Genomic DNA, 18,394 nt, shown 5'->3' on the forward strand with positions numbered 1-18,394 from the left:
TATTGTCACTGAGACTGACCCCCAATATGGCTCTGTCACTAGGATATATTGTCACCGAGACTGACCCCCAATATGGCTCTGTCACTAGGATATATTGTCACCGAGACTGACCCCCAATATGGCTCTGTCACTAGGATATATTGTCATCGAGTCTGACCCCCAATATGGCTCTGTCACTAGGATATAATATCACCGTGACTGACCCCCAATATGGCTCTGTCACTAGAATATATTGTCATGTAGACTGACCATCATACACATTAAATATGGCTCTGTCACTAGGATATATTGTCACCCTGACTGACCCCCAATATGGCTCTGTCACTAGGATATATTGTCACTTACACTGACCATCGTACACATTAAATATGGCTCTGTCACTAGGATATATTGTCACCCTGACTGACCCCCAATATGGCTCTGTCACTAGGATATATTGTCACCGAGACTGACCCCCAATATGGCTCTGTCACTAGGATATATTGTCACCGAGACTGACCCCCAATATGGCTCTGTCACTAGGATATATTGTCATCGAGTCTGACCCCCAATATGGCTCTGTCACTAGGATATAATATCACCGTGACTGACCCCCAATATGGCTCTGTCACTAGAATATATTGTCATGTAGACTGACCATCATACACATTAAATATGGCTCTGTCACTAGGATATATTGTCACCCTGACTGACCCCCAATATGGCTCTGTCACTAGGATATATTGTCACTTACACTGACCATCGTACACATTAAATATGGCTCTGTCACTAGGGTATATTGTCACCCTGACTGACCCCCAATATGGCTCTGTCACTAGGATATATTGTCACCTATACTGACCCCCAATATGGCTCTGTCACTAGGATATTTTGTCACCTCGACTGACCCCAATATGGCTCTGTCACTAGGATATATTGTCACCTAGACTGACCCCTAATATGGCTCTGTCACTAGGATATATTGTCACCTAGACTGACCCCCAATATGGCTCTGTCACTAGGATATATTGTCACCGAGACTGACCCCCAATATGGCTCTGTCACCAGGATATATTGTCACCGAGACTGACCCCCAATATGGCTCTGTCACTAGGATATATTGTTACCGAGACAGAGTATCACACACATTAAATATGGCTCTGTCACTAGGATATGTTGTCACCGAGACTGACCCCCAATATGGCTCTGTCACTAGGATATATTGTCACCGAGACTGACCCCCAATATGGCCCTGTCACTAGGATATATTGTCACTTACACTGACCCCCAATATGGCTCTGTCACTAGGATATATTATCACCTAGACTGACCCCCAATATGGCTCTGTCACTAGGATATATTGTTACCGAGACAGACTATCACACACATTAAATATGGCTCTGTCACTAGGATATAGTATTGTCACCGAGACTGACCCCCTATATGGCTCTGTAACTAGGATATATTGTCACCGAGACTGACCCCCAATATGGCTCTGTCACTAGGATATATTGTTACCGAGACAGACTATCACACACATTAAATATGGCTCGGTTACTAGGATATGTTGTCACTTACACTGACCATCATACACGATAAATATGGCTCGGTTACTAGGATATATTGTCACCTAGACTGACCCCCAATATGGCTCTGTCACTAGGATATATTGTCACTGAGACTGACCCCCAATATGGCTCTGTCACTAGGATATATTGTCACCGAGACTGACCCCCAATATGGCTCTGTCACTAGGATATATTGTCACCGAGACTGACCCCCAATATGGCTCTGTCACTAGGATATAATATCACCGTGACTGACCCCCAATATGGCTCTGTCACTAGGATATATTGTCACCGAGACTGACCCCCAATATGGCTCTGTCACTAGGATATATTGTCACCGAGACTGACCCCCAATATGGCTCTGTCACTAGGATATAATATCACCGTGACTGACCCCCAATATGGCTCTGTCACTAGGATATATTGTCACCGAGACTGACCCCCAATATGGCTCTGTCACTAGGATATATTGTCACCGAGACTGACCCCCAATATGGCTCTGTCACTAGGAAATATTGTCACCGAGACTGACCCCCAATATGGCTCTGTCACTAGGATATATTGTCACGAGACTGACCCCCAATATGGCTCTGTCACTAGGATATATTGTCACTTACACTGACCATCATACACATTAAATATGGCTCGGTTACTATGATATATTGTCACTTAGATTAGACTAATATTTTCACTAATTAATTTTCTTTCCATTATTCAGTCTGCTGATTCTACAAATTGAAATCCAATGAGACTGTTATATTTATTAATTTATTAGGTAGTAACATATGGTAGTAAATTATTACCATCACTTTACTAAAGGAATAAATAATTGTATTTGTTTTATTCATTTAGCATTACATCCAGAATGGACAGATTCTTATAGTGAATCAGAGGGAATGGGCAGATTCTCACAGTCTTGGGGTAAATGAGCAGATTCTCAGATTCTGAGAGAGCAGGCAGTTACTCAGGAACACAGATCCTGACAAGCAGATTCTCCAGTGAATGGGCAGATTCTCAGGGTGAATCGGAGGAATCTCTGGGACCTGTCCAGACATTCTGGGTATCACAGTCCATGGTGAGAATATTGGGGTCTGGTCTATTCCGTATGTGGTCCTTTGCGGTTTCTGTGGTGAATGAGTTGAAGGCTGTGCCTGATATGTCAGCCAGTATTGTTTCTCTATATTCACCTACTTGGATAAAAGTGACATTTACTGCTTTAGGCCGAATGTACTGAACAAGACGTTAAACTAGACCAGTCAGTGTAAAACGCCACCCAGTGAACTCAGCGTGAAGTACGATCACTGAAAGACGTGTCCCTTTTTTATGGCTGCTTTTGTAATAGCAGTCTTATTGTGGGTCTCTATATTAAAAAATCTCATGCCCGTTATCTTCAATTCTCACCAAGTACGAGGGGTACCTACCTACGGAGACCTGCTGACTCGGTACTGACACTTTGTTTATAATTCTAGTTAGGCCATTATTTACTCTCACCTTCAACTCCAGTGTCTTCTCGATTTTCGATTCCACTTTTACTCAAATATTCCATTAAAATCTTACCTCCATCCATCACCTACATCTTGTCGGACATATTGGTTGGAAAACGAACACAAGGAGATTCTGTTGCCTTCAATCCCGTCCAAGATGGACGCCGGGAGATTTGTTTTGCTAAGCATTTTCAGGGTTATTTACTAAAGTCAAAATGCTAAATAATTCAAATAGAATTTCAAATTTAAGGTCAAAATGGACAAATTGGGAACATTTCCAACGTCAGCGATGCTTTCAGTACGACTAGTTTGAAATTCTCTAAGAGTTCACGTTAGCGAATAAATTTGTAAATCAGCATGAAGCAATAGTTCAGAACAAGCTAGATCAATTCCGTTCCTTATTTTGCTCTAAATTCCTGTTTTTGGTTATTTACCTAGTTAGTACAGTTGCCTCTGTTTTCTCCTTAAATCCCATACTTGTGAATGGTTCTCAGTCGGGCCTGAGTCTGTTGGGATTATTTTTACCAGCGAACAAAATTGTATCCAGGGGATTTCAGGCCTGCTACGTAAGAAACGTTCCAATCACACTGTAGTGGTTATGGTCCCAGAGGTGCCCTGGCGCTATCACAGATTAAGCAGTCAAACCTTTTTAATATGGTTTGAGAACTTGCCAGGGTTCTGACAGGTGCCCAAAACAACAGACCGTGCTTCCTGTCTCTTCTGTTAAGAGGATCAGCTTAGCACTCTTGGGGGACAATACTAAAACAGTTATGATAAAAATGCTCATGTACCATAACCACTGCAGTGGGCTATAATGGTAACGGTGCATGGAGGGCAGTGTCCCTTTAGGCATGAAGCATGTAAAGACATATAATGGGCTGTGATTGCAGCAGATGAGCATTCAATCAAATATTTACACGTGCAGGACATATCCTACTGGGGATTGTGGAGAATAGGCAGGAGAATTGTAACCTTGAGGTCAAACTAGCTGCGTTTGAGAATTTTTCCAGTTCGGTTATTTTGGTCTGAGATTTACATCTCCCTAGTCAATTCCCCCAATCGCTAATTAAGTGAAAAAACACTTTTAAAATCTTTCCCCTTCCACCGCCCTAAAAGGATTGTTAAAAATATACGCCAGTACGAAGTGTTAAACGCAAATAAATATAAATTAAGATACAGATCTGTCCAGTGGCCGCACACGTGCCATTTATGTTATTTTATCATCACACAGATTAGCAAGTGGTTTCTCCTATTCTTTCCCACCTCGTCCATTTACTGCTGTCAGCCCCCCAGAATCTATAGGAGAGCCGTGTACTCAGCACTGTGTACACACTATGTAATCGCTGCAAATCTTCAAGACAAAAACAGGAATTTTTATTGTTTGTTGGATGGAGGAATTTTCTATTTATTTTAGTCCTTTCGTTGTTGCCGACCCCACTTCCCTCACACTGCCTTTTCCGCCTTGTTAATCACATGTACATAATGTGCTTAATGGAGACAAGATGTGTTAATTAATTCCAAGCATGATCTATGTATACAACGAGCTCACTTAACCCGATAGCTGCTGGAGGATCATCCGGGGTAGAAACGTGTGATACAGCGACAGGACACACACACCAACAGCCAGGGCGGATTTACCCTCCTTGCTGCCCCAAGGCCAGATTCCTCAATGCTCCCCGTATTTAATACACACATATATATATATATAATAGCTTGGGGTATGATGCTAGATGTGTTAATGCAAGGCTTGTAGAGATGCTGCTTGTGGGGTTGTTTTTGTGGGATGGCTGCTTGTTGTGTTGCATTTGTGAGTGTAGGCTACTTGTGGGGCTGTTTATGTGTGTCGGTGTATGTTTGTATGGTTGCATGCGTGGGGGAGATGCTGATTGTGGGGTTGTGTGTGAGGGGAGGTTACTTTTGTGGGGCTGTGTGATTGTGGCGATGTTGTTTGTGGGGTTGTGTGCGTGTGGGAGATGCTGCTTGTGTGGTTTTCTGTGGGGATGTTAATTGTGTGGTTGTGTGTGTGTGTTTGTGGGGGGATGTTACTTGTGGGGCTGTGTGATTGTGGTGATGTTGTTTGTGGGGTTGTGTGCGTGTGGAGATGCTGCTTGTGTGGTTTTCTGTGGGGATATTACTTGTGTGGTTGTGTGTGTGTGTTTGTGGAGGGACGTTACTTGTGGGGTTGTGTGATTGTGGTGATGTTGTTTGTGGGGTTGTGTGCGTGTGGAGATGCTGCTTGTGTGGTTTTCTGTGGGGATATTACTTGTGTGGTTGTGTGTGTGTGTGTTTGTGGAGGGACGTTACTTGTGGGGTTGTGTGATTGTGGTGATGTTGTTTGTGGGGTTGCGTGCATGTGAGAGATGCTGCTTGTGTGGTTTTCTGTGAGGATGTTACTTGTGTGGTTGTGTGTGGTTGTGTGTGGGGGATGTTACTTGTGTGGTTGTGTGTGGCTGTGTGTGGGGGGATGTTACTTGTGTGGTTGCATACGGGTTAGAGATGCTGCTTGTGGGGTTCTGTGATAGTGGAGATGTTGTTTGTGGGGTTGCGTGCGTGTGGGAGATGCTGCTTGTGTGGTTGTGTCAAAACAACAGGTGATAAACCGCGCCAAACTGAACTGAAAAAATCACAGGGGTATACTCAATCTTAACAATAACCCAATAATGTGCAATAAATGATGTATATTGTGGGGTTGTGTGCGTGTGGGAGATCCTGCCTGTATGGTTTTCTATGGGGATGTTACTTGTGTGGTTGCATACGGGTTAGAGATGCTGCTTGTGGGGTTGTGTGATTGTGGTGATGTTGTTTGTGGGGTTGCGTGTGTGTGGGAGATGCTGCTTGCAGGTTGTGTGTGGATGGGACTGTTTGTGGTGTAGTATGTCTGTTGGCATGTAAGTAGGGGCTGTTTGTACATAGTGGCTGTAGTGTGTGCTAAGGGGAATAGTGGCTGTAGTGTGTGTTATGGGGAATAGTGGCTGTAGTGTGTTATGGGGAATAGTGGCTGTAGTGTTTGTATTTGGGATAATAGAGTTTTTGTCTTTGTTGTTGAGCTTTATTGGGGCTATATTGTGTGTTTTGGGAAGAAGAATGGGGATGCATAGTGTGCGTGGGGGGACTAAATCTGTTTTGTGTGTACGGGGAAACTTGTGTTTTAGAGAATGCATGGAGGATTAGGTCTGTAGTGTATATGTGCAGGGAATAGTGTGCATTTTGACGTGATGGAGACTGTTGTGTGTTGGGGGGACAATGGCTGTTATGTGTGTGTTGAGTGGGAGAAGGGCTGTGATTGGGGAAAAGAGGTATGGTGCTGTAGTGGTGAGCTAGTGGATGCAGTGAGGAATAGGGGCAGTGGGGGTGTGCCAATGGCTATGGTGGGGGGATATAGTGGATATGGTGGGGGGACATGGGCCATGGCGGGAGACTAGGGGCTAAAGTGGGAAGACAGGGGTTGAAGTGTGGAGGATAAGGGCTGTGGATGGTGGATAGGGGCTGCAATGGGTAGCTTGTGGCAGTGATGGGGATACAGGGGCAGTAGTGGGGAGGATAGAGGCTGTGGTTTGTGGATAGTGGCTGTGATGGGGGAATCTGGCCGTGGTGGGGATACAGGGGCAGTAGTGGGGAGGATAGAGGCTGTGGTTGGTGGATAGGGTCTGTGATGGGGGAATCTGACAGTGGTGGGGATACAGGGGCAGTAGTTATACAATATTGAGCTCCAGCTTGCCTGGCCCTACGACAGGAGAATTGACTGGTGAGGACTTTGAACATTGGCCTCGGTAGCCTTATGGCAAATACGGCCCTGTCAATAAAACCTAGTAATTTTTCATTCACTCTGAGACATGAGGCTTCAGAGGCATGCTGGGATTATTACTTATATTTTCTATAACTGACAGCATGGGCAGATAAACTGTGATCTAACATATCCACTATGGGAGTATTGAAAAAAAAATTGAGAAATCGCCATGGCAACTAATACATCACCCTAATGATGGAAACATTGGTAGCATTTTCCCCCATAATTACTCTATAAATCTAATAACCATGCATAATATAATAAATACAGTTATATATAACATCTTTACTGGTTTCTTAAATGTCATTGCCTGTTCATTGTAATCGTTCACGGGGAGAAGCCATCTTGGTTCCTTAAAATAATATGGAGTTGAGTTACTGAGCTCAAATCAAAAATAAATCAGTTTATCTTTTAATTGATCAGAAATGGGTAAAATGTTAGAATAGACAAGAAATTGCCCCAAATAATTCAAAAACGTCCTACTTTATATAGAATTATGGGAAATAGTATCCAAAAACTGGAGGATTTGGACATTCCCACTTTCACAGTCGTTCCATTCATTTATTCACTAAATAGGAAATTGTGGAAAATTGAAAAGGGAGCTAAAAGCTAGTTAGAGCTGTTTATCTTCAGCTATTTCGGCCTGAAGCTTGCACTTCTCATGTCTGTCCAGTCCTCCCCAGTCCCAGTCTAGTGAATAAATCCCAAAGGAACTAATTAATTCCTCTTTATTTCTCTTTAACTCAATCATTACTAATGTCTTAATGGGATTTCCGTTTGCTAGAGATCGCCTTGGCGGCCAGATATCAGATAATCCAATAATCCCGAGCCGCTTAGTGCAACGTGTGAAGTAATGATTAATGAGACTCCTAAACAGTTCAGTATAATCAGTAACGAATCAGCCGTACTAATGTGTTCGAGTCATCCGAAATGGACACAAACCCAGGTTTAATGGCACAGTAAGGGCTGATTGGATAGCCAGTGACTCAGGGAACTCGCTGGGTGAAAATGGTAAATTCAAGAAAAAACAGGAAAAATAGCTGCATCGGCAAATGCTTTAGACGTGCATGTTTTCGCCCAAAATGTACCATCTACTTGTCAATTTGCCACAATTCACTACTGAGCGGATAAGGCCCTAGGGAAACCTGGAAAGATTCACGCTTGCTTTTCGTTTCGCCTGCCAACCTCCGTGCAAGGAAGGGGTAAGACCTTCAACTCGCGGCTTCACTCTCAAGTGAACGCGCAGCTGAGCCGCCGGCAGCCATGCCCACATTTCTACAGGGACCCACAGAAACATGCAGCCTTCCCTTCCCACTAGAACAGGGTCCCCCAGTCTCTATGAGTTATACAGCATCACGAAAACAATGTGTATCATTATAAGCATGCCAGCAGTGCACAAACATTACGCACCCTCTAGTCTCAGCCTGTCTCGGCCTGTCTTCTCTCACGGGAGGACGTGAGCCCTGTCAGCTGGCATCATTGTTAACAAAGAGAGCAGTGCTAAATGGGGCACCGCTTGTTGTGCGTGTGCTGGTGTAACTGCGTGTGCATCTTAGTATCTTTGTCCATTAATTCAAACACATTGTATTATACCGAGCAAACACGCAATCTCCTACCCATCCATCAATCTGTTTAGCGGTTATCTCCAAACCTGTCAAGCCATATTACCATGTATAGATATAATACATACAGAGAGAACTGCGTGTTAATGCTTATACACACAATTACACACACTTATCTCTCATTCACTGACAATATGAGATATAACTCATCCAGTATCCCATCTCATACGGAGCGACAGTCCCAATTTGAGACCCAGTTACCATCTTTTAAAGGGCCTGTCAATATATGAAGTGTTTGAAATGATCACAGAGCTCCACAGAAATAAAGCTCCCGGTAATGTGCTGTGTTTATGAGTGTATTTAGTGCTCCCTAGCAAGCTGCAGTTTGTGTGAATGTATCACAGAGCTCCACAGAAATAAAACTCGCACAGATTTCTTTACTAATGTCAGACTTCAAAGTATGCTTTTCAAATTAAAGGAACACTATAGTGTCAGGGATACTAATATGTCATTCTGACCCAATTGGTCTAAATAGATGTTTAGGCCCCGGACTATACTGTCACCAAATTTGTAAAACATACATCCCATGGCCTTGATTTTAACATATTAACTGACTCCATATTTAACCCGCGATCTCTATTTCTGAAGGTACCTAAAGCCGGATGAAGAAAAAAAGTCCAAACACAAAACAGCTGTCAAGAAGAAGACTTTGAACCCCGAGTTTAATGAGGTGAGAGTCGTCATTGAACTGAACTAAATTATCCCCAAAAAAGGAAAAATGTTCTGCAGTACAACAGGACTATATAGTACATTGAGGTGCAGTTACCATACTATAGGGTGTAATATGCTATAATCCCGGTGATAGTCCCTATAGGATGTGGTTACTATACTATGGGGTGTAATAAATTATAATCCCGGTGATAGTCCTTATAGGATGCGGTTACTATACTATGGGGTGTAATATGTTATAATCCTGGTGATAGTCCCTATAGGATGTGGTTACTATACTATGGGGTGTAATATGTTATAATCCTGGTGATAGTCCCTATAGGATGTGGTTACTATACTATGGGGTGTAATAAATTATAATCCCGGTGATAGTCACTATAGGATGTGGTTACTATACTATGGGGTGTAATATGTTATAATCCCGGTGATAGTCCTTATAGGATGTGGTTACTATACTATGGGGTGTAATATGTTATAATCCTAGTGATAGTCCCTATAGGATGTGGTTACTATACTATGGGGTGTAATATGTTATAATCCTGGTGATAGTCCCTATAGGATGTGGTTACTATACTATCGGGCGTAATATGTTATAATCCCGGTGATAGTCACTATAGGATGTGGTTACTATACTATGGGGTGTAATATGTTATAATCCCGGTGATAGTCCTTATAGGATGCGGTTACTATACTATGGGGTGTAATATGTTATAATCCTGGTGATAGTCCCTATAGGATGTGGTTACTATACTATGGGGTGTAATAAATTATAATCCCGGTGATAGTCACTATAGGATGTGGTTACTATACTATGGGGTGTAATATGTTATAATCCCGGTGATAGTCCTTATAGGATGTGGTTACTATACTATGGGGTGTAATATGTTATAATCCTAGTGATAGTCCCTATAGGATGTGGTTACTATACTATGGGGTGTAATATGTTATAATCCTAGTGATAGTCCCTATAGGATGTGGTTACTATACTATGGGGTGTAATATGTTATAATCCTAGTGATAGTCCCTATAGGATGTGGTTACTATACTATGGGGTGTAATATGTTATAATCCCGGTGATAGTCCTTATAGGATGTGGTTACTATACTATGGGGTGTAATATGTTATAATCCTAGTGATAGTCCCTATAGGATGTGGTTACTATACTATGGGGTGTAATATGTTATAATCCTAGTGATAGTCCCTATAGGATGTGGTTACTATACTATGGGGTGTAATATGTTATAATCCCGGTGATAGTCCCTATAGGATGCGGTTACTATACTATGGGGCGTAATAAATTAAAATCCCTCTGATAGTCCCTATAGGATGTGGTTACTATACTATGGGGTGTAATAAATTATAATCCCGGTGATAGTCTCTATAGGATGTGGTTACCATACTATGGGGCGTAATATGTTATAATCCCGGTGATAGTCCCTATAGGATGCGGTTACTATACTATGGGGCGTAATATGTTATAATCCCGGTGATAGTCCCTATAGGATGCAGTTACTATACTATGGGGTGTAATAAATTATAATCCCGGTGATAGTCACTATAGGATGTGGTTACTATACTATGGGGTGTAATATGTTATAATCCCGGTGATAGTCCCTATAGGATGCGGTTACTATACTATGGGGTGTAATATGTTATAATCCTGGTGATAGTCCCTATAGGATGTGGTTACTATACTATGGGGTGTAATAAATTATAATCCCGGTGATAGTCACTATAGGATGTGGTTACTATACTATGGGGTGTAATATGTTATAATCCCGGTGATAGTCCTTATAGGATGTGGTTACTATACTATGGGGTGTAATATGTTATAATCCTAGTGATAGTCCCTATAGGATGTGGTTACTATACTATGGGGTGTAATATGTTATAATCCCGGTGATAGTCCTTATAGGATGTGGTTACTATACTATGGGGTGTAATATGTTATAATCCTAGTGATAGTCCCTATAGGATGTGGTTACTATACTATGGGGTGTAATATGTTATAATCCTAGTGATAGTCCCTATAGGATGTGGTTACTATACTATGGGGTGTAATATGTTATAATCCCGGTGATAGTCCCTATAGGATGCGGTTACTATACTATGGGGCGTAATAAATTATAATCCCTCTGATAGTCCCTATAGGATGTGGTTACTATACTATGGGGTGTAATAAATTATAATCCCGGTGATAGTCTCTATAGGATGTGGTTACTATACTATGGGGCGTAATATGTTATAATCCCGGTGATAGTCCTTATAGGATGTGGTTACTATACTATGGGGTGTAATATGTTATAATCCCAGTGATAGTCCCTATAGGATGTGGTTACTATACTATGGGGTGTAATATGTTATAATCCTAGTGATAGTCCCTATAGGATGTGGTTACTATACTATGGGGTGTAATATGTTATAATCCCGGTGATAGTCCTTATAGGATGTGGTTACTATACTATGGGGTGTAATATGTTATAATCCTAGTGATAGTCCCTATAGGATGTGGTTACTATACTATGGGGTGTAATATGTTATAATCCTAGTGATAGTCCCTATAGGATGTGGTTACTATACTATGGGGTGTAATATGTTATAATCCCGGTGATAGTCCCTATAGGATGCGGTTACTATACTATGGGGCGTAATAAATTATAATCCCTCTGATAGTCCCTATAGGATGTGGTTACTATACTATGGGGTGTAATAAATTATAATCCCGGTGAGTCTCTATAGGATGTGGTTACTATACTATGGGGCGTAATATGTTATAATCCCGGTGATAGTCCCTATAGGATGCGGTTACTATACTATGGGGCGTAATATGTTATAATCCCGGTGATAGTCCCTATAGGATGCGGTTACTATACTATGGGGTGTAATATGTTATAATCCCGGTGATAGTCCCTATAGGATGCAGTTACTATACTATGGGGTGTAATATGTTATAATCCCGGTGATAGTCACTATAGGATGTGGTTACTATACTATGGGGCGTAATATGTTATAATCCCGGTGATAGTCCCTATAGGATGCGGTTACTATACTATGGGGCGTAATATGTTATAATCCCGGTGATAGTCCCTATAGGATGTGGTTACTATACTATGGGGTGTAATATGTTATAATCCCGGTGATAGTCCCTATAGGATGTGGTTACTATACTATGGGGTGTAATATGTTATAATCCCGGTGATAGTCACTATAGGATGTGGTTACTATGCTATGGGGTATAATATGTTATAATCCCGGCGATTGTCACTATAGGATATGGTTACTATACTATCGGGCGTAATATGTTTTAATCCCGGTGATAGTCACTATAGGATGTGGTTACTATACTATGGGGTGTAATATGTTATAATCCCGGTGATAGTCACTATAAGATGTGGTTACTATACTATGGGGTGTAATAAGTTATAATCCCGGTGATAGTCCCTATAGGATGTGGTTACTATACTATGGGGTGTAATATGTTATAATCCCGGTGATAGTCACTATAGGATGTGGTTACTATGCTATGGGGTATAATATGTTATAATCCCGGTGATAGTCAATATAGGATATGGTTACTATACTATCGGGCGTATAATGTTATAATCCCGGTGATAGTCACTATAGGATGTGGTTACTATACTATGGGGTGTAATATGTTATAATCCCGGTGATAGTCCCTATAGGATGCGGTTACTATACTATGGGGCGTAATAAATTATAATCCCTCTGATAGTCCCTATAGGATGTGGTTACTATACTATGGGGTGTAATAAATTATAATCCCGGTGATAGTCTCTATAGGATGTGGTTACTATACTATGGGGCGTAATATGTTATAATCCCGGTGATAGTCCCTATAGGATGCGGTTACTATACTATGGGGCGTAATATGTTATAATCCCGGTGATAGTCCCTATAGGATGCGGTTACTATACTATGGGGTGTAATATGTTATAATCCCGGTGATAGTCCCTATAGGATGCGGTTACTATACTATGGGGTGTAATATGCTATAATCCCGGTGATAGTCCCTTTAGGATGTGGTTACTATACTATGGGGTGTAATATGTTATAATCCCGGTGATAGTCACTATAGTATATGGTTACTATACTATGGGGTGTAATATGTTATAATCCCGATGATAGTCACTATAGGATATGGTTACTATACTATGGGGTGTAATATGTTATAATCCCGGTGATAGTCACTATAGGATATGGTTACTATACTATGGGGTGTAATATGTTATAATCCCGGTGATAGTCCCTATAGGATGTGGTTACTATACTATGGGGTGTAATATGTTATAATCCCGGTGATAGTCACTATAGGATGCGGTTACTATACTATCGGGCGTAATATGTTATAATCCCGGTGATAGTCCCTATAGGATGTGGTTACTATACTATGGGGTGTAATATGTTATAATCCCGGTGATAGTCCCTATAGGATGTGGTTACTATACTATGGGGTGTAATATGTTATTATCCCGGTGATAGTCCCTGTAGGATGTGTAATATGTTATAATCCCGGTGATAGTCCCTATAGGATATGGTTACTATACTATGGGGTGTAATATGTTATAATCCCGGTGATAGTCCCTATAGGATGTGGTTACTATACTATGGGGTGTAATATGTTATTATCCCGGTGATAGTCCCTGTAGGATGTGTAATATGTTATAATCCCGGTGATAGTCCCTATAGGATATGGTTACTATACTATGGGGTGTAATATGTTATAATCCCGGTGATAGTCACTATAGGATGTGGTTACTATACTATGGGGTGTAATATGTTATAATCCCGGTGATAGTCCCTATAGGATGTGGTTACTATACTATGGGGTGTAATATGTTATTATCCCGGTGATAGTCCCTGTAGGATGTGTAATATGTTATAATCCCGGTGATAGTCCCTATAGGATGTGGTTACTATACTATGGGGTGTAATATGTTATTATCCCGGTGATAGTCCCTGTAGGATGTGTAATATGTTATAATCCCGGTGATAGTCCCTATAGGATATGGTTACTATACTATGGGGTGTAATATGTTATAATCCCGGTGATAGTCCCTATAGGATGTGGTTACTATACTATGGGGTGTAATATGTTATTATCCCGGTGATAGTCCCTGTAGGATGTGTAATATGTTATAATCCCGGTGATAGTCCCTATAGGATATGGTTACTATACTATGGGGTGTAATATGTTATAATCCCGGTGATAGTCACTATAGGATGTGGTTACTATACTATGGGGTGTAATATGTTATAATCCCGGTGATAGTCCCTATAGGATGTGGTTACTATACTATGGGGTGTAATATGTTATTATCCCGGTGATAGTCCCTGTAGGATGTGTAATATGTTATAATCCCGGTGATAGTCCCTATAGGATGTGGTTACTATACTATGGGGTGTAATATGTTATTATCCCGGTGATAGTCCCTGTAGGATGTGTAATATGTTATAATCCCGGTGATAGTCCCTATAGGATATGGTTACTATACTATGGGGTGTAATATGTTATAATCCCGGTGATAGTCCCTATAGGATGTGGTTACTATACTATGGGGTGTAATATGTTATAATCCCGGTGATAGTCACTATAGGATGCGGTTACTATACTATCGGGCGTAATATGTTATAATCCCGGTGATAGTCCCTATAGGATGTGGTTACTATACTATGGGGTGTAATATGTTATAATCCCGGTGATAGTCCCTATAGGATGTGGTTACTATACTATGGGGTGTAATATGTTATTATCCCGGTGATAGTCCCTGTAGGATGTGTAATATGTTATAATCCCGGTGATAGTCCCTATAGGATATGGTTACTATACTATGGGGTGTAATATGTTATAATCCCGGTGATAGTCCCTATAGGATGTGGTTACTATACTATGGGGTGTAATATGTTATTATCCCGGTGATAGTCCCTGTAGGATGTGTAATATGTTATAATCCCGGTGATAGTCCCTATAGGATATGGTTACTATACTATGGGGTGTAATATGTTATAATCCCGGTGATAGTCACTATAGGATGTGGTTACTATACTATGGGGTGTAATATGTTATAATCCCGGTGATAGTCCCTATAGGATGTGGTTACTATACTATGGGGTGTAATATGTTATTATCCCGGTGATAGTCCCTGTAGGATGTGTAATATGTTATAATCCCGGTGATAGTCCCTATAGGATGTGGTTACTATACTATGGGGTGTAATATGTTATTATCCCGGTGATAGTCCCTGTAGGATGTGTAATATGTTATAATCCCGGTGATAGTCCCTATAGGATATGGTTACTATACTATGGGGTGTAATATGTTATAATCCCGGTGATAGTCCCTATAGGATGTGGTTACTATACTATGGGGTGTAATATGTTATAATCCCGGTGATAGTCACTATAGGATGCGGTTACTATACTATCGGGCGTAATATGTTATAATCCCGGTGATAGTCCCTATAGGATGTGGTTACTATACTATGGGGTGTAATATGTTATAATCCCGGTGATAGTCCCTATAGGATGTGGTTACTATACTATGGGGTGTAATATGTTATAATCCCGGTGATAGTCACTATAGGATGCGGTTACTATACTATCGGGCGTAATATGTTATAATCCCGGTGATAGTCCCTATAGGATGTGGTTACTATACTATGGGGTGTAATATGTTATAATCCCGGTGATAGTCCCTATAGGATGTGGTTACTATACTATGGGGTGTAATATGTTATTATCCCGGTGATAGTCCCTGTAGGATGTGTAATATGTTATAATCCCGGTGATAGTCCCTATAGGATATGGTTACTATACTATGGGGTGTAATATGTTATAATCCCGGTGATAGTCACTATAGGATGTGGTTACTATACTATGGGGTGTAATATGTTATAATCCCGGTGATAGTCCCTATAGGATGTGGTTACTATACTATGGGGTGTAATATGTTATTATCCCGGTGATAGTCCCTGTAGGATGTGTAATATGTTATAATCCCGGTGATAGTCCCTATAGGATGTGGTTACTATACTATGGGGTGTAATATGTTATTATCCCGGTGATAGTCCCTGTAGGATGTGTAATATGTTATAATCCCGGTGATAGTCCCTATAGGATATGGTTACTATACTATGGGGTGTAATATGTTATAATCCCGGTGATAGTCCCTATAGGATATGGTTACTATACTATGGGGTGTAATATGTTATAATCCCGGTGATAGTCACTATAGGATGCGGTTACTATACTATGGGGTGTAATATGTTATAATCCCGGTGATAGTCACTATAGGATGTGGTTACTATACTATGGGGCGTAATATGTTATAATCCCGGTGATAGTCCCTATAGGATATGGTTACTATACTATGGGGTGTAATATGGGATAATCCCGGTGATAGTCCCTATAGTATGTGGTTACTATACTATGGGGTGTAATATGTTATAATCCCGGTGATAGTCCCTACAGGATGCGGTTACTATACTATGGGGTGTAATAAGTTATAATCCCGGTGATAGTCACTATAGGATGTGGTTACTATACTATCGGGCGTAATATGTTATAATCCCGGTGATAGTCCCTATAGGATATGGTTACTATACTATGGGGTGTAATATGGGATAATCCCGGTGATAGTCCCTATAGTATGTGGTTACTATACTATGGGGTGTAATATGTTATAATCCCGGTGATAGTCCCTACAGGATGCGGTTACTATACTATGGGGTGTAATAAGTTATAATCCCGGTGATAGTCACTATAGGATGTGGTTACTATACTATCGGGCGTAATATGTTATAATCCCGGTGATAGTCCCTATAGGATATGGTTACTATACTATGGGGTGTAATATGGGATAATCCCGGTGATAGTCCCTATAGGATGCGGTTACTATACTATGGGGTGTAATATGTTATAATCCCGGTGATAGTCCCTGTAGGATGTGTAATATGTTACAATCCCTAGTCATTTGTATATAGTGTTATATATTTCAATACTTGTTTCAGGAATTCTTCTATAAGATCGGTCAGGTTGAACTGCACAAGAGGAGTCTGGAGGTGACTGTGTGGGATTACGACCTTGGAAAATCCAATGACTTCATAGGTGAGGATCATATTCTGATATTCTTTTAGTATCTGGCAAACAGTCACAATGAATGCTGCACAGTGCTGGTGGAATATAGGTATTTATTTAACCAGGTGCAAAAGCAAGGGTGATGGTGAAAATGGTGCAAATATTGTAAAACACGTCTTGGAAATTATTTCCTAAATTATTTCCTAAAAGAGCTTGCAATTAATTCTGTATATGCACTCTTCCTTTGCTGCATCTTGTGATTGGTTAATTAAATGCACAGCTGACAAATAGGGCAGGTGTTGTTCTAGTCTATTGAGATATTTGACCTGGAGCAGATACTTCTGTTGGCCTTTGACTAAGTGTCCTCTACACTGTCTATCCTTCTCTCATCCTGCAGGGGGAGTCACCCTGGGAATTAATTCCAAGGGTGAGTGTTTGAAGCACTGGATGGAGTGTCTCTCATCCTCCAATCAGAGAATAGAGCACTGGCATACACTAACTAATGAGCTTCCAGGATCCACTTACACTGACTGAAGGATACATCTTGGGTGAAGAACCAAGCAGAAGAACAAGAGAAGATGGACCACACACTCTCACTCACACACATTACTCACTACTTTAATTCCTGGGCTGGGAGATAAGTCATAGGCACTTTAACAATGTCGGGTTGACCAGGAATTCAGCGTATCAGTAGCTTGTTCCTGTCATTGTTGGACCGAATGGACTTGTCCTCCTGTCCTCCAAGATCCCTCCAGACTGCCAGAGTCAGGGTGACCTCCATCTCACTGCCAGCCTATGACCAAGCACTTTGTGCCCAGAGGAGACAAACTGTTCTTTTACAAAAAGTGGGGTGACCTTCAAAGATGGGGGATAGACTCTCAGAACCTGCGGATCTATCTCAATGGACCCATCTCACATAATTTAGAAACGTATGCCACATTAGATGGCCAGATTTAAAAAAAGAAAAAAAAAAGAACTCATTGATTCTCAGTATCCCCAAAGAGATGTAGAAATTACAAGTGTATTACAAACCGGACACCAAAATAGCCAAGCTGGGGAAATAGCTGAATAGTAATTGAGAATTATCCGTAATTTGGAGGGTTGTCAAAAATTAGAATTGTGCAAATTTTAGGCCAGATTATTTAACTCGGTTTGTTCTGTGGTTAAAATGAAAAAAAGCCAAAAAAGTGT

At 41.0% G+C, this 18,394-nt stretch overlaps 1 protein-coding gene across 1 annotated transcript in view; it reads left to right on the forward strand.

The window, feature by feature from the left end:
- DOC2A (double C2 domain alpha) overlaps positions 1 to 18,326 on the forward strand; it is a 52,963-nt gene extending 34,637 nt beyond the window's left edge. Inside the window, exons 9-11 of the mRNA XM_063429064.1 lie at positions 9,029 to 9,110; positions 17,137 to 17,233; positions 17,601 to 18,326. Coding sequence (XP_063285134.1) covers positions 9,029 to 9,110; positions 17,137 to 17,233; positions 17,601 to 17,737 — 316 coding nt within the window. The 3' untranslated portion in view covers positions 17,738 to 18,326. The remainder of the gene's footprint in view (positions 1 to 9,028; positions 9,111 to 17,136; positions 17,234 to 17,600) is intronic.
- The last annotated feature ends 68 nt before the right edge of the window (positions 18,327 to 18,394 follow it).

This window comes from Pelobates fuscus, chromosome 8 (assembly GCF_036172605.1).
Source record: "Pelobates fuscus isolate aPelFus1 chromosome 8, aPelFus1.pri, whole genome shotgun sequence".
NCBI lineage: Eukaryota > Metazoa > Chordata > Amphibia > Anura > Pelobatidae > Pelobates > Pelobates fuscus.